The 23,466-nt window shown below is 42.2% G+C and overlaps 1 protein-coding gene across 11 annotated transcripts in view; it reads left to right on the top strand.

Annotated features, from left to right (window-relative positions):
* The window catches only part of TTC7B (tetratricopeptide repeat domain 7B), a 326,149-nt gene that overhangs the window by 123,386 nt on the left and 179,297 nt on the right, over positions 1-23,466 (top strand). For 9 of the 11 annotated variants that reach the window (XR_010601134.1, XR_010601135.1, XM_042858600.2 and 6 more), the window contains 2 exons: positions 11,188-11,251; positions 16,048-16,185. Coding sequence is in view for 9 of the 11 variants with exons in the window: in XM_042858600.2 (XP_042714534.2) it covers positions 11,188-11,251; positions 16,048-16,185 (202 nt within the window). In the remaining 2 variants the exon portion in view is untranslated. Of the gene's footprint in view, positions 1-11,171; positions 11,252-16,047; positions 16,186-23,466 lie in introns of all 11 variants that reach the window. The other 2 variants (XM_065595594.1, XM_065595593.1) reach the window with 1 other exon arrangement.

The following is a 23,466-nucleotide window of genomic DNA, read 5'->3' as shown; positions in this document are numbered from 1 at the left end:
AGCATGATATCCAGGAAGTTGATGCTAGTGTGGGAGTGTTCCAAAGTTTACTGGACAGTTGAAGTTGTGGTGGAAATCTATGAGGGAGTCTGGAAATTCTTTCAAACAGTGTTTGTTGGCCTGCATGTGCACAGTAGAGCTCCTCGTGCTCTTGACTGAGAATATATGAGACAGTGCAGGTCGAGGCCTCTCCAGTTCCTTTTTACTACCACATGGCCTGAGTCAGAATCCTGTGTCCTCCTTCCGCTCATTGTACAGTCTGTAAAGACATTTGTAAATAGTTATATTTCCTAGCTTAATAGTCAGTTAAAGGTCATATTATACTTACTATAGTGTGTTTTCTTCTCCCCTGTTGGGGAACACCACCATGGATCCAGGACTGTGCCCAGAGTCCCAGGATTAAAGAATTGCGTCTCTTGACTTCACTCCTCTTCCATTAGCGACGAACAACGGTGCTACCACTACTGTCTGGATGAGGTGGATATCTCTGCAAAATGCAGTATCTGTCACTCTTTCCCACCCAGAACTCGAGAAGCTCGGGAGCTTCCCCTGGGGAGCCACCTGATACAGAAAGCTGTGAGGCCCTGTCTGATCAGGGTCAGGAAGACTCCCCTGCACATTACTAGTGTCCCTCCAAGCATGTGCCTTGGAGTGGAGCAACGAAAACCTAAGTCAAAAGAATCTTCTTCTAGGGCTCCCCATGAGAGTAGTGAGCATTCTCATGAGCGTAAGGATAGATCCCCATTGAGGACTGTCCATAAGAGATGTGCTTCCTCCCTGAGGTTTTCCAGGTCTGGTGAGACTTTGTGCGCGAAATCTATGCACCTGGTTCTGCTAAAGACATCTGAGTTGAAGGGCAAAGCATGTCAAAAGAAAGATCCAGTGGTTCAGTTGGTCACTTTGGTACCGAAGCCCAAGGACTGACATTCACTGGTTCCGTCTTTGAGTGCTGATCCAGGCAAATCTCGATATCACTGAATTCGTCTAAGGACCATCCGGCTGCCATGGATGTGCTGGGTCTATAAGACTTAACTGCCATAACCCCTGGTGCTCCAGAGTGTACATAGACTTACATAACACCAGAGAGGATATTCCTCCCTTACCCACAGTCTCCACTTCTCTCCAGCTTGGCCTTCTTGAGGGATATAATTACTCTGGAGGAGGAGCCTATGTCAGTGTCCCAGAGCCATCCTATCTCCAACCCTTGGGCAGGAGTGTGTCAGTAAAAACAGCCCCTGCTGCTACCAATAGAGCAGTTTTCGGACTCAGATGAGTCACATGTATTAAATCGGGGTGGGCAAACTTTTTGGCCTGACAGCTACATCTCAGTATGGAAATTGTATGGAGGGCTGGCTGGGGTGCACGGGGAGGATGAGGGCTCCGGTTGGGGGTGCAGACTCTGGAGTGGGGTTGGGGATGAGGGGTTTGGGGTGCAGGAAGGTGCTCTGTGCTAGGATCCCGGCCAATGGGAGCTGCAGAGTAAGGTGTCTCTTCCAATTAATAAGGCCATACTAGAACCAGCCAGAGCAGTATGGCACACTTCAGCATCCTGTGCCCCTATGCCAAAAATTGCTGAGAGGCAATATTTTGTTCCTGACAAAGGAACTGAATTTTTATTCTCCAACCTTGCTCCCCAACTCACTAATGGTACAGTGACTACAGAAAAGGCTCGGACACACTATCAAAGGGCTATCCCAGCAGATAAGAGTTTTAAGGGACTGGACCTCCTGGGGAGGAAAGTCTTCCCTTCTCTTCCCCAGGCTTCCAGTTTTGTGTCCTAACTACCAGGCTCTGTTAGCGAAATATGACTGTAACAACTATTCCAGGCATATGAGCTTCATTGACAAGCTTCCCACAAAGGACAGAGCCCAGTTTCAGTATCTTTTAGATGAGGGAAGGCTAGTAGCAAAAACAGCTCTCGGCCACAGTGGATATGGCAGACACAGCTTCCACAAGTCTGGCCACTGGCTTGATCAAGAGGAGTGACTCTTGTCTGCAATTGTAAGGGTTTCCTAGGGCAGCTCTCCCCTTTGAGTCAAATCTCTTTAATGAAAGAAACAGAGAGTCCCTGCATTCATTAAAGGACTGGAGATTGACAGTGCATTGCCTGGTGATTTATACTCAACCCCCAGGAGGAAACACCAGAGACAATTTTGTAGACTAAAATCTCCCCCTCCTCATATACCTTATTACCAGCGCCTAGCCGAGCCTCTGTGGAAACAGAGCGTTCAGAGGCCTTGCTTTATAACCCCCTCCACTGCCACAGCCTTTTCTCACTCTCACCCACCCACCAATGGCTATTTTTGACATACTAATCGAGACCTGTCTACCATCACTGAAGCTACCTACCTCTTCCTCCCATTATTTTTGGGTGCTGTCTCTCACTCTTTGCCCACAACTGGAGGTTGATCATAAAGGGCAATTGGGTTTTGGAGATTATCCATCAGGGTTGCTCTGAGTTCCTCTCCTTCCCAGTCCCCCTTCAGGGACCACTCTCACAAGGTGTTTCTTCAATGGGAGGCAAAATCCCTTTTACACTGAGAGGCAGTAGAATGTGTTCCACCTCAGTATCAAGGGGAGAGGGTTCTGCTCCTCGTATTTCCTGATTCCCAAAAAAGAGAAAGGGTGTAGATCGATTCTGGACCTTTGGCAACTGAGCATCTTTATTCGAAAGCTGAAATTCCAGGTGATTACATTGTCATCAGTAATCCATGCCATTCAGGAAAGGATGTGGTTTGTGGCTCCTAACATGAAGGATGTATATTTCCACGTGGACATTCACCTTGTGATGTATTCGGTCACAGAGATCCCCTTGGGACTGTCACCTGATGTGCTTAAATTATCTCTGAGCCCGTTTTCCCTGCTAGCTTGGGACTTCAGAATCCTGCCTTGTTGAGCCAGACACGCTAGCCACTTGCAACACAGGCTCAGGGTCTGGGCTACGCCCCCAAGGCTGAAGACTTTAACAGCTCAGCAGATTACCTGTCTCCAGCTCCCAGACACCCAGCTCCCAATGGGATCCAAACCCCAAATAAATCCATTTTATTCTGTATAAAGCTTATACAGGGTAAATTTGTAAATTGTTTGTCCTCTATATCACTGATAGAGAGATATGCACAGCTGTTTGCTCCCCCAGGTATTAACGGGGCTGGTGGTCGCCTAGGGCGTCAGAATTGGGGGGGGGCGGCATTTTGCTGCCCTCCGCGGCAATTCGGCGGCGGGGGGGTCCTTCCGCGCTCCGGGTCTTCGGCAGCAATTCTGCGGCGGGTCCTTCACTCGCTCCGGGACCCGCCGCCAAAGTGCCCCGAAGACCGGGAGCGCGGAAGGACCCCCGCCTAGGGCGCCAAAAACCCTGGCTCCGCTCCTGGGTATTAATCACTTACTCTGGGTTTATCGATAAACAAAAGTGATTTTATTAAGTATAAAAGGAAAGATTTAAGTGGTTTCAAGTAATAACAGCCAGAACAAAGTAAGTCACAAAGCAAAATAAAATAAAACACACACGTCTAAGCCTAATACATTAAGAAACTTATTACAGTTAATATCTCACCCTCAAAGATGTTCCAATAAGCTTCTTTCACAGACTAGACTCCTTCCTAATCTGGACCCAGTCCTTTCTCCGGTACAATCTTTGTTAGATCCAGCAGACATCTTAGGCGGTAAGCAGGGGTTTTCTCATGACTGGCATCCCCTTTTGTCCTGCTCCACCCCCTTTTATAGCTTTGGCACAAGGCGGGAGTCTTTTGTCTCTCTCAGTCCCCACCACTCCTTCTAAATGGAAAAGTACTAGATTTAAGATGGATTTCATTATCAAGTGACATGGTCACATGTCACTGTAAAATCCCTAGTCTCCATTCCCCATGGGCTGGCCCACACATACACAGGAAGGCTTTCAAGTAAGTAAGGCCAAATTTCAACTGATTGTTTCTGGAGCACCCTTAATAGTCTCCACTTAATATGTTTACATCAGAGATACAAGTTTATATTTTATTCTCCTAACTCCAGATATAGAAATAGTACATGCAAACAAATAGGATGAACACACTTAGTAGATTACAAACTTTCTAATGACACCGTACAAGGGGTATTTAGTGTAAAGCGTATTCCAGTTATGTCATATTCATAATCATACTTCCATAAAGCATATGGAGTGCAACGTTACACCCTCCTCCTGAACTTACTGCCATTAGTCTTGGACACTGTCCATGGCGGAGGCAGTACATGTAAAATCCCTGTTTGTCTCTGGTCACACCACCTCCCAGTACCTTTAAACACTATAATGTCATTCATAGGTGTTCTAGCAAAGTTCTGGGTTCCTGGTCCCTGGGTGTGTGAAAACATGTTGGTAGTATTGCTAACAGTATTGCTAACAGAATGCAGATAGCAATATCTGTTAAAGTGTAGGTGTCTTTGCATTTAGCTACCAATGCCATGAGGTGGTGTGCCTCAGTTTCCCCTTCCACACAGCAGTGTAGGTCTGTTACACTCTTGCTGCTGTGCCGAGCTCTAAGCCTGTTTACAGGTATTAGCTGAAAAGCATCGTGTTTGTGGTACTGTCTTGTTACCATCCCTAGCATGTACAAAAGTTTTTCCCCAAAGTCAGATATGTTACACATTTTCACAGGGTTTGTCCATAGCATCAGCTCCAACCATTGTCTTGACCCATAGATGAAGTAGCAAAAGACACAAGATTAACAGCCAATTTATGACCGACAGACTCCGTTCACACAGTTTGGCTTGTTCAGTGTCTTATTGCATTTCCCGATCCCTTTGCGTACCGTGGTAGGTGTTCAGATACAGATTCTCCTGTCTCTCTGGAGAAGGTTCTTAATTCGGGTATGTGTTTGGGGTTTTGGCAAGGAAAGGGTGCACTGCAACCCTGTCTTCCTCAGCCCCTCCCTCTGGAATCTTTGTGTTGAGCCCCACCCCTTTGTGAAGCTTCCCAAATGCAAAGTTTTTCTTCCTCCAGCCTTGAACAGACAGTGTTATCTTTTACAAGGGCAGCAGGAACAACATCTTTCAGTTGAGTGCTTTGAATTGGTAAGATCCCCTCGGTCACCCCACTCTCTGTTCAGCATTGTGGCGGATGCTTTTTTCCTGGATGCTCACTTGGACAAGCACACTCCTCGGGGTAGCCTGGACCACACAAGATGCCAGACTACATATACATTTACTGAAACGTAGGCAGTCTGCCTTGAGTGCAAGGCCTTCCTTCTACTCATATGCTCACTCCGTATGTGGGTAATGTTGGGACAGTATCACCACCATAGTCTACCTAAACAAATAGGGATGAGCGAGATCTTGTCTCCTCTTCCTGGAAGCAGTCAGACTCTGGAAGTGGTGCATCAGGAACCACATCACGATACAGGCTGCTTACCTTCGGGGTATCTACAACTCCCTTGCAGATGAACTAAGCAAAAGCTTCTCAGCAGACACAAGTGGGAAGTCAAAGACACAGTCCTAAGCAAGATATTAACACAAAAGGGTATACCATAATGAGACCTCTTTCCATCCCAAACAAAGAGGAAGCTTCCTCCATATTGCTCCAGAGGAGTCATGGGTCGTGGTTCCCAGGGCGATGCTCCACTATTGTCCTGGGCGAATGACCTCAGATATCTTTCCTCCCATTCACCTTCTTCCACAGGTCATAGGTAAGGTAGGTTGTAATGGAGCCAGCATCATTCTCCTAGCACCCTACTGGGACCTGTTTGCCTCCCAGACGAAAAAGAAGCTCAACATAGAGAAGAACTGGTAGCCAATCTGAAGGTGGAAGGCAATTTGGGTGAAAGTGATCATAAAATGATAGATTTCATGGGAAAGGAAGGAGTGAGACCAGTAGAATAAGTACAATGGAGTTTAAAAAAGAAGAGTTTAACAAACGCAGAGAACTGGTAGATAAGGTCCTGTGGGAAGAAAATCTAAGGGGAGTGCAGGAGAGCTGGCAATTTCTCAAGGAGACGTTATTAAAGGCATAACTGCAAATTATCCCAGTGCAAAGAAAAGATAGGAAGAGGCCAGTATGGCTCCATCAGGAGCTCTTTAATGACCTGAAAATCAGAAAGGAATCCTACAACAAGTGGAAACATGGATGAATTGCTAAGGATGAGTGCAAAAGAATAGCACAAGCATCATCTTTTTCCTTTATAATGCTTTTCCTGGTGAGAGTTGTGGCAACAGCATGGAGAGTAGGGAGGACCAGACCTCCCTTTCCTCCACAGAAGGTTCGAGCTTCTCCTGGGGGATTCCCACGCAAGCCAGGAGGTGGTATCCCCCCAGCGAGTCTTGGGTCAGCCTTGGAGCCTCCTTAGCAGATACCCGAGCCACCTCAGCTGGGTCCTCTCAATCTGGAGGAGTAGCGACTCTAGCATGTAGGGACAAAATCAGAAAGGCGAAGGTACAAATGATGTAGAACTAGCAAGGAACATAAAAAGCAATACGTTCTTTAAATACACTAGGAGCAAGGGAAAGACGAAGTTAGTGGGGAAGGAGAACTAATAGCTGATAATGGTGACCAGATACTTAACACAATATTGACAACAAGGGGGAAAGAACAGTTTAAAGAATATTTAGATAAGTTAGATGTCTTCAAGTCAGCAGGGCCTGATGAAATTCATCCTAGGGAATTTAAGGAGCCAGCTGAAGCAATCTTGCAATCGTGAGCAATTATTTTTGAGAACTCATGGAGGATGGTGTGGAAGTCCCAGAGGACTGGTAAAGGGCCAACATAGTACTTATCTTTAAAAAGGGGAACAAAGAGGACTTGGGGAAATATAGACCAGTCAGCCTAACTTCGATACCTGGAAAGATACTGGAACAAATTATTAAGCAATCAGTTTGTAAGCACCTAGAGGATAATATGGTTATAAGGAATACCCAACATGGATTTGTCAGGAACCAGTCATGCCAAGCCAATCTAGTTTCCTTATTTTATAGGGTTACTGGCCTAGTGGTTGGGGGGAAGAAGTAGATGTGATGTATCTTGATTTTTAGTAAGGCTTTCGACACAGTGCCACATGACATTTTCATAAGTAAATTAGGAAATGTGGCCTAGATGAAATTTCTGTAAGGAGGGTGCATAATTGAAAGATTGGTTGTCAGAGTAGTTATCAATGGTTCACTGTGAAACGGGTGGTGTATCTAGTGGGGTGCTGCAAGGGTCAGTCCTGGGTCTGGTACCATTTAATATTTTCATTAATGCCTTGGATAATGAAGTGGAGGGTATTTTTACAAAATTTGCAGATGACATCAACGTGTGGGGGGGGGGTGCAAGCACAGAGGACAGGATTAGAATTGAAAACAACTTTGACAAATCGGAGAATTGGTCTGAAATTCATTAAAGACAAGTGCAGAGTACTTCATTTAGGAAGGAAAAATCAAATGCACAACTGCAAAATAGGGAATAACTGACTAGGTGGTAATACTGCTGAAAAGGATCTGGGGGTTATAATGGATCACAAATTGAATGAAAGTCAACAATGTGATATAGTTGAGGGGAAAAGGCTAATAGTGTTCTGGGGTATATTAACAGCAGGGTTGCATGTAAGATGCGAGAGGTGATTATCCACTTTACTCAGCAGTGGTGAGGATTCAACTAGAAAAGTGTGCCTAGTTCTGGGTGCCACATTTTAGGAATGATGTGGACAAATTGGAGAGAGTCCAGAGGAGAGCAACAAAAATGATAAAAGGTTTAGAAAAGCTGATCAAGGGGGCGGGGGGAGAGCTGGCCATATTTAGTCTTGAGAAAAGAAAACTGAGGGGAGACCTGTAAACAGTTTTCAAATACGTTAAGGGCTTTTTATAAAGAGGGTGGTGAGCAATTATTCTCTGTGTCCACTGGAGGTAGTACAAGAAATAATGGGCTTTATCTGCACCAAGAGAGATTTAAATAAGAAATCAGGAAAAACTTGCTAACTATAAGCTCTGGACTAGGGTTCCAAGGTAGGTTGTGGAATCCTTATCATTGGATCTGAAGAAGTGAGGTTCTTACCCACAAAAGCTTATGCTCCCAATACTTCCATTAGTCTTAAAGGTGCCACAGGACCCTCTGTTGCTTTTTACAGATTCAGACTAACACGACTACCCGTCTGATACTTATTGGAGGTTTTTAAGAACAGGTTGGACAAACATGTCTCGGGGATGGTCTAGGTTCACTTGGTTGTTGCACAGCGCAAGAGACTGGACTTCATGAATTCTCAAGGTCCCTTCCAGCCCTACATTTCTATGAATCTGTATAACTCCTCCAGAGCACACAATGTTGGGACTCTGGAGCGATGCCCTTTTATTATCCTGGACAGACCAACTGAGATACACCTTTCCTCCCTTTCCACTACTACCCCAAGTTCTGTGGAAGATTCATCACAATAAAATATGAGTCATTCTCAACGCACCCAACTGGTCCAGACAGTTCTGATTTCTGGATCTCCTATGAAAGTTAACCCGTTATCCCATTAACATCCAACATCTTCCAGCTCTGATAATGCAGGAGAATAGTGGTATCAGATATTCCAACCCAGACTCTTTTCGCCTCACATCTTGGTATTTGGATGGGCCTCACACCTAGAGCATGTTTGGAGGCCGTTCAGAATGATCTTAAGAGAAGACTCCATCAGAAATTCTATCAAGCTAAATGGCAACATTTCTCTACCTGGGTGCAACAAAACCAGTTATCTCCAGAGACAGCAGGTATTCCTGCTATTTTAGATAATCTCTTCACTCTCAAGACACTGGGCCTTTCTGTTAACTCTCTGCAGGTCCACCTAGCAGCAATCAGTGCTCTCCACCCACTGGTAGATGGTTGTTCTATTTTTAGTCACCTGATAACAACCAGATTCCTAAAGTGCCTCACTAGGGCCTTCCCACCAGTAGTGAAGCCAGCACTTCAGTGGTATTTCAGTCTTATAGTTTGAGTACTTACCAGGCTACCCTTTGAAGTGTTATCCATGTGCTTGGTGTCCACTGGTCTGTGAAAATTGCCATCATCGCCATCACATCAGCCAAGTTGGTGTGTGAGATGGGAGCACTTGTGGCCAACTGGCCAACACTACTTTTCATAAAGAGAACACATCCCTTCACCTCTACCTGAAATTCATCCCTAAGACTGTTTCTGAGTTCCACATAAATTTATCTGTTGTGTTGATATTGATTCTGAAACCTCATGCCTCCAGTGAGGAGAGAACATTTCACTTCTTCAATGTCAGACAAGCTTTGGGTTCCACTTGCAAAAAAAGAAGCCATTTAGAAAAATACCTAGACTATTTGTAGTTGTAGGAGAGTGAGCATGGGGGACAAGCAATGTCTGCTCAGAGACTCTCTAAGTGGATTTCTGGATGTATCCTCCTTTGCTATCAGTTAGCCCATCTCCCTCCCCTGGATGGGGTGAGAGCCCATTCTTTAGGGCACAGGCAATCTCAGTAGCATTTCTCCAAGAAGTACCTATACTGGACACTTGTAACACTTTCACAAAGCATTATACTTTAGTCCAAACCTCTTCTGCAGATTCAGTCTTTGGAATGACAATATTGCAAATATCTATATTGCCTGTGTCCTTGTACCCACATGTATAATACACATAGGTTCACACATCTCAAAGAACCTCCAGTTACAGGTAAGTAACCATCATTTAATTAAACTGGAGAGGGAATCAATAGATACACATTAACACTGTGGGTGTAGCTTAAAATATTTGCCTTCAGACTCCAAGATCTCAAAACTCACCTTTTTTTTTATTATTATTATTGTCTAGTTGTTTCATTTAGCACTATGGACTTCTGTGAGCGGAGCCCATTTAGTTCTTCTGTCAGCTTTTTAGAGAAATATTAAAATATTTATAGGTTTGTATATCACCTCTCTGAAGTGTTTCTTTAAAGCAATAAAGAAGCCAAGTTTCTTAACAGATGTGTTGTTCCATTTCTGGCAGCTTTTGGTAGTGCCAGCAGTCTTAACTATGTGTTGAAACTTCTTTATTACATTAAAAAATAGTTAGTCTTGGAAATGATTTTGTACCCTTACTTTAATGTCCAAAAAGAGACATGGAGATCGACTTTCCTTGATAATAGCCAATCTATTTAAAAAAAAAAAAGGGGGGGGTGGAGGAGAGGCACTATTCTTGAGATCAAACCTTCTACTTGTCTAAAATGATTTCATGGTCAATTTCCTGTTAGATTTGAGGCATCTTTAAGAAATAAAAAATGTCTAAATCTTAGACATCCCTTAGTTCCCTCTCAGTAATTCAGTGTAGTTTAAGCAGATTCCATAATACCTATAAGGCAGTGTCTTTTAGTGGTGAGAGAAATTTAACTCATTAGTAAGCTTGATTGTATAGTAACCACAAGCACTGAGTAAAGAGCAGAATATAGGTGCTCTACCCTAGGAACAGACCAGAGACTAAATTGTGACTGTGTCACAATTTGATGCCTAGTTTCCCTTTGCTTTGAGAGAGGGGAAGGGTCCTAGCTCTGTACCTGGTACAGATTTTACTTCTTTACCCTCACCCCCGAACCCTGCACCAGAGGGGAGTTGTGGCCTCGTGGAATGTGTCTGGATAACTGCTTCTTGCAATCTGTTGCATAGGCTGGTAGCGGCCTTCAGAATTAAGTAATTGGAAATAAATGTTTTAAGTGCTAAGGAAGTGATGAGAGTGATGGTCCACAGAAAAGGCAGAAACTGGAGTGGCTTTTGGTTTTAATAGTGAGAGGAATCTTAAATATATCTAATGCAGAGAGAATGCAGGTGGGGTCCAAACATTGCTAAAATGTAATCAATATCCTATTCTTGTAAGCTGAGGGGAAATCTATTTTAATGTGCCCTTGTTGCTATTCATGAATGGTTGCAGTTCATGCACACTTACAAGTAGAGTGGGAGGTTTGTTTAATTGTGAATACTGCTTTTTTACAGCTGTCAAAATTACATGGTATTTGGGATATTTGGACTGTTTGTTTTCAACTCTGATCAGTCTGGTGCTTCTGTTCAGTCTGTTTTGCCAACTTATCTTTTTTTAAAGGCAAATCAAAGTATTGAAATAAAACTAATCATTGAAACTAAAATTCTAATATATAGAGAGATTTTCATTTTTTCTGAATATTAAAAATATATTAATAATCAGGAACATTTGATGTTAGGTACACCATTCTTAAGGGTAATATGCTCTACTTGTATTTTAATGAATACTAAAGTTTTTGTTTTTGACAGCATTTTTTGTCCTCAAGAAAATACAGAAGAAGCCCTATTGTTGTTGCTGATTAGTGAATCTATGGTAAGTTAAACAGCTGTTTTAAAAACTTTTTATGTCACTTCTGTCATTTGTCTTTAGAGCACATTTGTCTCATTTCCTGTTATGAAACTACACGAGCAGTTCCTTCTGGAACTAAAGCTGTTGCTACTCTGACAGGGAGCCAGCAGGAAGTGCTGTGAGTGTATTATGATTCTGAGTTCTTCTTTCCTTTTGAGACTAAGTGCATTGTCTCTGGGCTGAACCTACCCTTCCTTTAGTTTTAGGGAGGAGAGGTAGAGTCTGTTCCCAAAACCAGGTCTTTCACTTGGCATCACATCAGTGTGAACAGCTGTTACAGCAGCTGCTGCCATTCAGACAAGCAAATTTGAAAATTCAAGTAGTTTTTGTTGTAATCATGAAAACCAAAAATTAGATACATGTACCTATTCCAGGGGTGGGCAAACTTTTTGGCCTGAGGGCCACATCGGGGTTGCGCAACTGTATGGAGGGCTGGGTAGGGAAGGCTGTGTCTCCCCAAACAGTTTGGCCCCCTACCCCCTGACTGCCCTCCTAACCCCTATCGCCACATCCCCAACCCCAGGCAGGCCCCCCGGGACTCCCACTCCCAACCTCCTTGTTCGCCTTCCCATGACACCCCCCCAGAACCTCCATCCCTCCTCTCTGACTGCCCCCCAAGACCCAACTCCCCCTCCCCCTTTGAGCTGCTCCCCATAGCCTCCTGATTGCTGTATGGGGGGTGGGGAGGGAGGGAAGGAAGAGGGGGGCTAATGTCAGGGTGTCCCCCTCCCCCCTGCTCCTGCACCCTGCTTATCCCATCTTCCATAGAGCAGGGGACACACACAACAGGGCTCAGCACGGAGGGAGCTTCCTGGCAGCAGCTGCCGTCTCAGCTTCCTGATCTACTTAAAAAGGCAGCGTACTTAAAGGAGCAATGCACATCTCTCTCTCACACACAGTGTGTCTCTGTCTGCCATGCTGTCTCCCCTCCCTCCATTCGTGCTGCCTTGTAGAGTGTGAGGCTACTTTAACAATGAGTTAACCCTTGAGGGCTCAGCCAATTGCTAGTTCGTCATTTAGCAGTAAGGCATTCCCTGGGAAATATCCCACCCTCTGACTTCACCACCTCAACCAAGCCTCACAATCATCATCGCTGTGTACCAGTATTAAATTGTTTGTTTAAAACTTATACTGTGTGTGTGTGTGTGTGTGTATTATATAATATAGTCTTTTGTCTGGTGAAAAAAATTTCCCTGGAACCTAACCCCCCCATTTACATTAATTCTTATGGGGAAATTGGATTCGCTTAATATCGTTTCGCTTAAAGTCACATTTTTCAGAAACATAACTACCATGTTAAGTGAGGAGTTACTGTATTGTCTTTTGCATCAAAATAATGTACAACTTTGCTGATCGACAGGCTGTTGGGATCTTCCATCCTTCTTTCAGAGAGAGTGCCATTTTCGTTTTACTTACTTCATCTTCTGAAGGTCATTATGACAGTGTCCTCTCTATGGGATGAATAAACAGTCTCTTCCAAAGATAACCCACACCAATACAGTTCAATGTATACTCCATAAGAAGGGCCTTATACAAGAAGCTCAGCCTCTCCAATCCTATTGCTCAAGCATTGCACAGAAATGTGTGCATATTGACAATACTCTGCACTTCTCATGTGCCTTTCATCTGACAGATTTCAAAATATTTTACGAAGACTAATGAATTACAACGCACCTTTTTACAAATAGGCATACTGAGGTACTGGCAGATTAAACCAACTTGCTCAGGTTTACAGTGGAAGTCTTTTGTACAGAAGAGATAAAATTTAAGTCTCCTGATGCCCAGTGCTATGACTTAATGACAAGACCACTTGTACGCCACGGTCTAGAACTTTAAAAGGTTACTCTAAAACCAACCTCTTCTATTCTCCATCACCTTTTGTTATCACAAAACCACAAGTCTGAATATGCCTTGTCTTGATGTCCTCTAATTACAGTAAAAGCTCTAATTCTATATGCTTTTAAATTCAAATTTAGAATTTCAGTTCAAATTTCATTGTTGTAGACTACAGACTTGAATTTTTATGGGTTACAATAATGTGAAACAAATTAAAGATATGAAGTGAGAGGAGCCCAAGGTTTTGTTTTGTTTAAATATTAATGACAGTCAGAGGACCCTCTAGAGAACTGAAGAACAAGTTGACAACTGCATTTATTCACCTATTAATCTCATCTAGCCAGAAACCAAACATTATTTTTAGCAACTTGTTTTCATTCCGACTTAAGTTTAATTTCTATATAGTTTGTAGATTCACATTAGAAGTCAGAATGGACAGCTTCCATTCCCCCCTTATAGGAAGATGAAAAATCACACACATTAAAATCTGAAGTACTTTTTAACTATTTTAACTGGCCAACGTTTTAGACTCTGAAAACACTGCATGAAAAAGTCAACAAAATCAGGATAATCAAACACTAAGTGGTAAATTTTCAAAGTGGTACATGGGGAGTTACACGCACAAATATTCCATTAGTTGTGAACTTAACTGCCCACATCTTCCTTTGAAAATGTACTCCCATATGTGTAGAAGAATTTGTTTTCTTTTGATCAACAAGTATTTGGCATTTACATTCTCCACTGTATAAATATTTAGTCAGTTTCAAAATCTCTTACTTTTATGGTTGCATATGTAATCATGGTAACGTCATGTCAGTGGCACTGACTGCTTGCTGCCTCTCATGTGCAGTCAGCTGTGACACGAACACTGCTGCTGGTACCATGGCAGGCTATACCAGTGTGAGAGTAGGGAGAATTCTCCTACCCTAAGTATTAAAAACAAATTTAAAATTGCTTGAAGTAGGAAAAGAACCTCCATATACGTTTGTGTGATTATTTTAAAGGTCCAGTGACTCAGAACTGCTTACGAGTCTGACCCCTCCACAGGATCTTACTTAAATAAGCAAAGCAAAGGTAGGCATGTATTTCATATATATGGGAGCCAGAGTACAAGGACACCTTATAACAGCAACAATAATATTGCAGCTGGCTCTCTGCACTAGGCATGAGAGTACTGTGGTAGCAGCAGTCAGTGCAACTATCATAATGTTAAACGGTAAGAGACACTTCCTACTCTTAAATGTAAAAGACAAGCTGAACTTTATAAGGAAATCGCACTTACAAATCACAGTTATATATCTTTCTAGAGTTGTCCTTTTCTTAAAGATTACAATTTAAACTTTACCCATCAAAGTGTCCTTTCCGACTCAGATAGAATGAGGGGAAATTCAAGATGGCAAAAAATTGACTACTGGAAATTATCTATTTAGGAGACTATGCAATTTCTGGAAACGTTATGCATCAGGACTGTTTCAAATAGGAAGAATGATGATAGCAATACTAATATTTATGAGCTATCATATTAACAATACGTTTTTTCAGCTAAATAGAAGTAATGAAAATATTTTCATGAGTTTTAAAAATAAATGACCAAAATAATCGTTTTTATCATTTACTACAATACAAGAAAGCACTTATGTGCTTTTGAAAATTTCACCCTTTGATTCAATACAAGTAGGGGAAAAGTTTCAGATTCATTACATGAAGTGAAGAGATTACTCCTGGGGGAATTCTGCACCAAAAAATTATAAATTCTGTAAACAATATTTTAAAATTCTGCAAAATTCTGCCTATGTTAGTTGTCATAATAATACAATATACAGTTAAAGCTGTTTTATCCGGCATGTTGGGGAAATGGGGGGTGCCAGTAAGTGAAAAATGATGGTTAACGAAGAGGGAGCGAGTTTGGGTACAGGAGGGGATGCGCGGGACTGGGGCGTGAGGGAGGTGCGGAACGTGGGCTGTGGAAGGGATTTTGGCTGTGGAAGGGGGCTGGGGGCACAGGAGGGGGTGCTGGATCTGGGGGCCGCTCACCTCGGGCGACTCCCCACAAGTGTCAACCTATCCCATCTGCTCCTAGGTGGAGGCGTGGCAGGCGGCTCTGCGTGCTGCATCTGCCCACAGGCGCTGCCCTGCAGCTCCCATTGGCCACGGTTCCCAGCCAGCTGGAGCTGCAGAGACAGCGCTCAGGGTGGCGCCATACGCCAATATCAAGAGTTATTTGAAACTTGAGTGAGATCTGCATTTTAAAGCACTTCAGAAAAGAATTCTTGGCCAGATACACATTGAATAGGTCAGACGTGGGCAAACTATGGCCTGCAGGACCGTCCTGCTTGGCCCCTGAGCTGCCGGCTGGGGAGCCTAGTCCCCGGCCCCTCCCCTGCTGTCGCCCCTCCCCTGCAGTCACACCACCGTGTGGGCCGCGCTGTGGCCCGCCGCTCCTGTTGGGCAGCATGGGGAGCACAGCTGGCTCTGGCTGGGTGTCGCGGCTGCGAGCTTCTGCTGCTGGTAAGGGGGCAACGTTAACCGGGACGACTTTAAGTGAGGAGTTACTGTAAAGCGCTAATTATGCCAGAGTCAAACCGCAAAGAACAGCTTCAGCTTAGATAATTTTTAACAAAATTATTTTCCTCTGTTTTATACAGTTAGAACATAACAATGAAAGTAAATCAGTTACAGAAACACTGGATTAGGGTTAATTTGTAAATTAAATCCCTCACAAAAAATAGTGTGAAAAAATGGCATCAAACATCTTTTGTTTAAATACAAGTAATTAAATGCAAAATGAGCAGCAGTTGCTATCTTGTTTGGTCACTTGTTTCCAGTGATGATTGGTATGTTGAAACATATTAATAATGACCAGAACCAAGTTGTTAGTCAGATTAGACTGACACCCTAGGTTTCTTCTTGGTGTTGTCTTCCAGGCTAACCGTGATGCTGTACTGAGCAGAATACCAGAGCACAAAAATGATCGCATCATCAGTTTGCAAAGTGCATCTGTGGTCTACGATTTGCTTACAATTGCCTTAGGGAGAAGAGGTCAATATGAAATGCTATCAGAGGTACGTCTGTAATAGTAAATATTTCCAGTGCCATGTCTTCAGTTTGTTTCCAACTGTTAACATGTATGAAATGTAGATGACAAAACTGTCTGTGGTCATTTGAAAACAAAAACTGCCAGGAATTTACTGCTGTGTTCAGTTATGTTGTAGTAAAAGGGTCTAAACAGTTTCATAAAAAATCTTCTACCATAACAATTGTATTATAAATACATCCTCATTAGTGGGTAGCTGGAAAAGGAATTTATGAAATTATTTCTTCTGAGGTAAGTATTTTATATAATTTCCCCCTTCGGTCTAATAGCATTGGGACTGCTCTAAAATGCTGTTCATAATAATAATAATACCTGGCTCTTACATAGCTAATAATGAGTTTCTCCCTCATTAATTGTCTCTTCAGATCTCTGCTATAGAAATTGCATATGATGCCTGAAGAGTTTTATTTAATTATATAATATAGAAATCTGTTCTTTTTAGATATGCCTTCTTACATGTTTAGGGCTTTTTAAAGTGTAATCTCTTATTTCTCAAATGCATAATGGCTAATCAGGCTCTTTGCAGAAGAAGGTTTTTCTCCTGCTTAAAGCAATGCCTTGAATTCAGCAAAATGCCATTAACTGAGATTCATGGTTAGCCATCTGTATCCACGATGAGCCCTTAGTCACACCTGAATTCCATACGTTTCACTTGACATGAAAAGCCCATCAAGGAATTGATTAGCTGGTTAGTAATATGCCTCAGAACATTCACTGAAGGATTCTTTACTTAAAGTACCAATTCAGTAGTGTTATAATGTCTGGGAAGCATTTCATATCAATATCTCCTCATGCTCAACTCTGAAATGGAAGTATTTCCTCCTGTTACCATCATTTTTCAGCTTCAGGTGGTCTACACACAATTTTTATCAGAGTAATAGTAGCCCTTCCATGAAACCAAACAGTATAAAAGGTTAGGTAGGGCTTTCATTTCTCAGCATAATCTTGGATTGTCAAATATTTTAAACTTCTTTCCAGTAAATGACTTAGTTTCCTAAATTGTATATTCACTATGTGGTGTTTACATAGAATTTGTTTAGAGCTTCATTTGCCAAGCATGTACCCCAATGTATTAGTGTAGGTTTGTGCACTTCAGAAATTAATGGCCCATGGTTTGTCCCAATGTCCTCCAGTGCATGTAGGCATGTCAATTGTACTGATACATCATGAAACTTCCTCAGATTTCATGGCTCTTGAGTAGGACTCCTCATATGGTTCAAATTAAGTCTTTGCCAGATTGGGGCCTAACCTTTCATAGGTATAGTCCATTGCAGTACTATAGGGTTATTTTGTACATCAAGCCACTTTTCGGAAGCCTAACTTTAGTCACCCATTTTTGAAAATCTTGGCCAATACATAATGTTTAAAAATATTGGAGTATTTGTGGCACCTTAGAGACTTAGTGCCACAAGTACTCCTGTTCTTTTTGCGGATACAGACTAACACGGCTGCTACTCTGAGACCTGTTTAAAAATATTGATACTCTGGCCATGAAGCAGCTATTCTATATGTGGAAAAAACAACTTGTATAAAGAAATTCTCTATCAGAATAAAATGTATGTCAAAGTACAATGCCTGTTTTTGATGGAAAGTTACAAATGTACTGTTCTGTCAGATGTTCTGTAAGATCTGTTCTTCTCTCATATCGACAAAGCATTCAACTAGCTCTTAAATCCCATGCACTATTGTCCAAAATATTCCAGAACATCCAGGCTTTAAGGAGCTAGTGTTCTCCAGCCACCCATGGCATTGTGCAGCTTATCTGCCTTCAAATTCTGTGGTCACCAACCAAGAGCCGCTAGCTTAATTTTATTATTAATGTAAAAATAATAACATTTGAAAAATCTTTGATCCGTTAGTATTAATGTACTTCAGCTTGGTCAAAAAGGAGTTGGTAATTCCCATTTATAATTAATCTATCTAAATATCAATCCAACAGAGGAAATTTCCTTCTAGATAGCCTGTCATCCTGTGTTGACCTGACCTTTTATTTGGCTCCACCTTGGAGCTTTGTATCACTTTTTGTGTTCTGGAAACCAGGTGATGATCTGTAGGTGCTCCTAAGAGGCAGCCGTTTTTTGGAGCCAATTACAGTTTTTGCTCCTGCAGAAAGTAATGAAGTGCCTTCAGTAGAGTCAAGGAATAGACCTTTATATCTATTTCCTGATTTCTTTAGGTTTTTTCCCCCCTGGCCACAATAGTAAGGGTTTTATTTACATTTATAAAGATACTTCTCTGTATAACATTTCAAATCTTCCAAAAATCATTCTGAGTGAATGGAACTCTATAATGTGTGCTCTCGGAATTAGCATAGAAATCAAAATTTATGTAGTGTGACAGACACAGACCAGTGGGGTACAGGAGTCTGGTAGAGGGCAAATATACTGGTCACTGGATGAGTAGTTTTCTGTTCCCTGAGTGACCAGAGCAGGGACTACACTAGAATAATCAGGAACCCGCTAGAACCAGTTAAGACAGGCGGGCCCGGGTTCCCCCCAAACCTCCCAATTGACCTGGACTCTGGGTTCTTCCAGAGGGGAAGGTCTCTGGGCTGTTCCCCAACCCACATGGTGAATCTCTGAGGCAAGAAAATCCTCCAATAAGCGCAGGACCCACCAAGATAGAGGAGGAACTTTGTCACAGTAGTTACTGTGATGAAGTGTATTTGATCCTTCATGAATTCGGGAGAGCCCTTTCTGGACCAACAGCATCTTTCCCCAGGCAGGTCACTAGAAAACAAACCCAGTTCTATTTTATCTAGATTAATAGATTTAAGATCATAAAGGATCGTTATGCTTATCTACTGTAACCATTTGCATACAAAGACCACCAGATTTCATACAGTAATTCTTGCATCACACCCATACCATGTGTCTGACCTGTAGCATATCTTTTAGAAAAATATCCAGTCTTGATTTAAAAATGTTAAGTGATGGAGGATCCACCACATCCCTTGTTAAGTTATTCCAATGCTTAATTACCCTCACTGTGAAATTGTGTGCTTTATTTCTAGTCTGAATTTATCTTGCTTCAGTTTCCAGGCATTGGATCTCACTATGCCTTTGTCTGCTAGATTAAAGAGTCTTCTACTGCCAGAAATCTTCTGTAAATTCAGGTACTTACAGACTGTGATAAAGTTACCTCTTTACTTTCTCGTTGATAAGCTAGATAGATTGAGCCTCTTAAGCCTTTCACTGCGAGACATGTTTTCTAGACTTCAAATCATTCTTAAAGTTCTTCTTTGAACTTTTTTTTTTCCATTTTAAAACATTTTTTAAGTATGGACACCAGAGCTAGACAACAGTATTCCAGTCCTTTCCTCATCAGTGCTGTATACAGAGATAATACCCTCTCCCTACGGTTACCTGATATTTCCTCCTTCTATGTCCAAGAACTGTTATCCCTCTTAGCCACAGTATTGTACTGAAAGCTCATGTACAGTTGGTTATCCACCTTGACTCCTAATCCTTTTCAGAATACAGCCCCTCAACTCTCCCCAATACTGAAAGTGTGACATACGTTTTTTGTTCCTAGGTATATGACCTTGCATCTAGCTGTATTAAAATGCATATTGTTCAGAGGAACACGGTTTACCAAGTACTCCAGATCATTCTGTAGTAGTGACCTATCATTATTATTTACAACTCTACCTATTTTTGTGACCTGCAAAATGTATCAGAAATGCTTTTATATTTTCTTCCGGATTATTGGTAAAGATGCTGAATAGCATTGGGGCAAAAACAGATCCCTATCGGACCCAGTTAGAAATAGCTCCCTTTGTTATTATGATGATTCTCTGTTTATAATTACTTTTTGAGATCTATCAGTTAGCCAGGTCTTAATATATTTAACATGCATTATACTGGTTTTTGTATAGTGCTGGGTTTTTAATCAGAATGCCGGGTGGTACTAAGTCAAAAGGTTTACGAATGTCTCAGAATATTACATCTACAGAGTTGTTTAGATATTATTATGTCTCAAGCAAACTCGTGATCTCTTCAGAAAAGACATATTTATCTGACAGAACCTATTTTTCATAAAACAATGCTAATTAGTACCAAGCTACCAACCTTTCATTGTTTTTTCTGATTGCATCCCATATCAGTCCTTCCATGATTTTGCCCAGGATTGATGTCAGGCTACCCCCTTTAGTTATCCTGATCATCTTGCTTACCCTTTTAAAAGTACCTAAAAAAAGTACGCCTTTTTTCTCTTGAACTTTTTCCTACATTCCAAGATTTGTTAAAAATCAACATCAGTGGTTCAGAATCCTCCTCAGCTAAATCTTTTAAAACTTTCTCTCTTGCGTGTGTGTATGGCATCTGCAGCGCAATGTTCTGTAGATGCAGTTGTAGGTCCATAAGCCATCTCAAGGCCTCCTCTGTGTCATTGTCAGATAAACCATTTTCCATTTCACCTTTGAATCCATATTTGGAGCACTGCATTATTATGTGTTCAATGGTTTGGATGTTCTCGCTGCAGTCGCATGAAAGATGAGTCTTTGATTTTCCACTTGTGCATTAAGTAACTGCATGGTTTGTTCAGATGCGGTTCAGTGAGGTGTTGATTGTAAAGTTTCTGTCATGATGCACATGGTCTGATTCAGCTGCCTATCCACAAGTTGTCTATGGCAGCTTCTTGTCCAAAACTAGTGCACAGTACTGTGCAACTGAGTATACCAGGGTTAAGGCCAATGTTCGTAGCACCAGAGCAGTTGGTGCCCAGCTTGTTCCCACTAACTTTTGGATAATGTTGGTGCAAGCCTTCGCTTTAGAGGCTACTTTCTTGAGGTGGTCATGAAAGGTCAGAGAGTGGTCAAGAATAACATCGAGATGTGTTGGCTTTGGGTCATAACGCGCAGTTTCACCATAAAACTAGACAGTGCCTTCTGCAATTCTATTTTCAAGGTGGAAAGTAGAGACTGCCAATTGCTCGGATTTGGTCTTGGCTACCACTTTTGGATGTACTCCTCCGTGATCTTAAGGTCAGATATAAGGATTACTTCAAATTCTTTAAAGTTATGGAGCCTGAGTTGTGAGTGCCAAATCATCAGCATGCAGAAATTTATGCGCTATTGTTTCAGGGATATCTCTCTTGTATACATTGTAGAGTACTGGAGCAAGTACAGAGCCTTATGGTAGCCCATTATTGAAAGTGTGTGGCTTGCAGGTTTGACTTCCGAGGTGTACGCACATCCTTTGGCTGCTAAGCTGGTGTTCAGCAGCTGGGGAATGTGAACACGGGATCACTTTGGCCAGTTTCAGTAGTAGTCCATCCTTTCAGACAGATGGAAGAAAGTAGTACTGGGTCTTGAGTTTTTGTTGGAATCCAGCCTTGGTGTACGTAGTGAGGCCCAGGACTTGGGCACAGCAACTTCCGTGCAGTCGGAAACCAGCTTGCTCCTTGTGTAGTCTGGTATCTGCAGCGGGCCCGATTTGGTTCCGACTCATACACTTCATCACTTGTAGGTGGTTCTCAAACAGGAGATTGCCCTATAACTAGAAGGATCATGTGCAGGTTTTCCAGGCCTTAGGATTTCAATGACTTTGGGTTCTCTCCACACGGGGCAGATTTCACTGGTCTCTAGGATATTGGTGACCATGCATTTCAATGTCAGTGGACCCAGGTTATATAGGAACTTGAGATAGATGCCATCTTCTGCTGCTGCTTTTCCCAGATTTGTGGCTACATTGGCTGCATCAATCTCCCTGTTTGTGAATGGTCCAAACCACTGGGATAATGAAGAGCATGTGGACCTCATCTGCTGAAGTTGATGCTGGACTGTCTGCACTACTGTTTGTCCACTGGCTGTTTTGATGTCCACAAAAGTTTAGCAATGATGGCATTATCTTTCATCTGCATCCTAGTGGAATGCAAGGGACCTGTAGCCCCCAGGTGTCTCAGTAGATTCCAGGAACATCTGCTTGTGTGTATGAAATTTAGACCTTCTGCTCATTCGGGCCACTGTTTCCATCTTGCTGCATCCAGTGCTGCCAGGAGAGCTTTCCAATTTCTGGGTCTCTACACTCGTCATATTTATGGAAGAGCTCTTGGCTCTCTGCAGTCCAGGAAGGAGTATATGATGACTTGTGTCCCTGGGGGATGTTCTAATCTCCCCCACAAAGAAGGAGCTTAGTAAAATGGTGTGACTGAAAACACACACACGCACACCCTTATTCACACCCTATACACTGCTGTAATAATCTTTATCTTGTGAGGTATCATTTGAAAACTAGTAACTCGCTGGTCAATAATATGGTGAAATGTATGTAGCAACATTATATGTAAAGTTATGAAATCCCCCTTTATGATATTAGCACATGTTGAAAACCACACAGCCCTGCCTAAGCAAAAGTTGTTAATTGGGTCTATCTTAAACAAATGAGTGTGTGTTTATCCCAATTTACACACACATAGTAAACAGGATTCTGGAGATAACAGGGGGAGATGGCAGGAGACAAGCAAATTGACATTTCAACAAACACATGTGAGGGGAGAGAGCATGGAGTGTCCATCACCTGACTCCATGTCACCTACCTCATTGTTGGAAAACTTTGCTTTGAGGGGTAATCTTCAGAAGAATCCACTTGAAAAGTTCACTGAACTGTAAGAGAGAAGAGCAGAAAACCCTGAATTATTTCTTTCACCTAAGAAGACAAAGGCACCAGCACCTTTGGGCCTCCTGGAGAGATCCTGACCGGGGGAAGGGTCAGTCACCATCTTGCTGGAAAACACTGGGTGAGAACGTGCATTTTAAACAAAGCTTTGAATCAAAACTTGCTTGATTAAGTTTTAGACTTTTAGATGCATGTTTTCACTTATATTTGTTTGTGACGACTTCTAACTTAATCTCTTATACCTGAATTCACTAAAAAAAACTATTTTCTTGTGTTAGTAGACTTTTTTTTTTTTTTTAATCTAAAGCAATACAATGCTGAGTTTAAACTGAACTGTTTGGTAACTCCAGTTAAAGCAGCAAACTGTTGAATATTGGCTTCATACAGGATCAACAAACCTTAATTTCTGAACTGTCCAGAACAGGGCTGGAGAGTGCAGAACACATGTTTTTGGGAAAATTCGGGACTGGGAATTTGTTGGGGTCACTCTGCAAATAGTAACCAAGGGTGATGGAAGCCAAAGTGTGACTGGTGTGTTACTGACAGGCTGCTGGGTTAAGAGCTGCTGGACCAGGGCTACAGCAATACAGAGGCACTCAGAATATGAACTTCATGCTGGTAGGCTGTTTGTG

Source organism: Chrysemys picta, chromosome 4, assembly GCF_011386835.1.
Source record: "Chrysemys picta bellii isolate R12L10 chromosome 4, ASM1138683v2, whole genome shotgun sequence".
Classification (NCBI taxonomy): Eukaryota; Metazoa; Chordata; order Testudines; family Emydidae; genus Chrysemys; species Chrysemys picta.
This window is presented reverse-complemented; position numbering and strand designations above follow the sequence as displayed.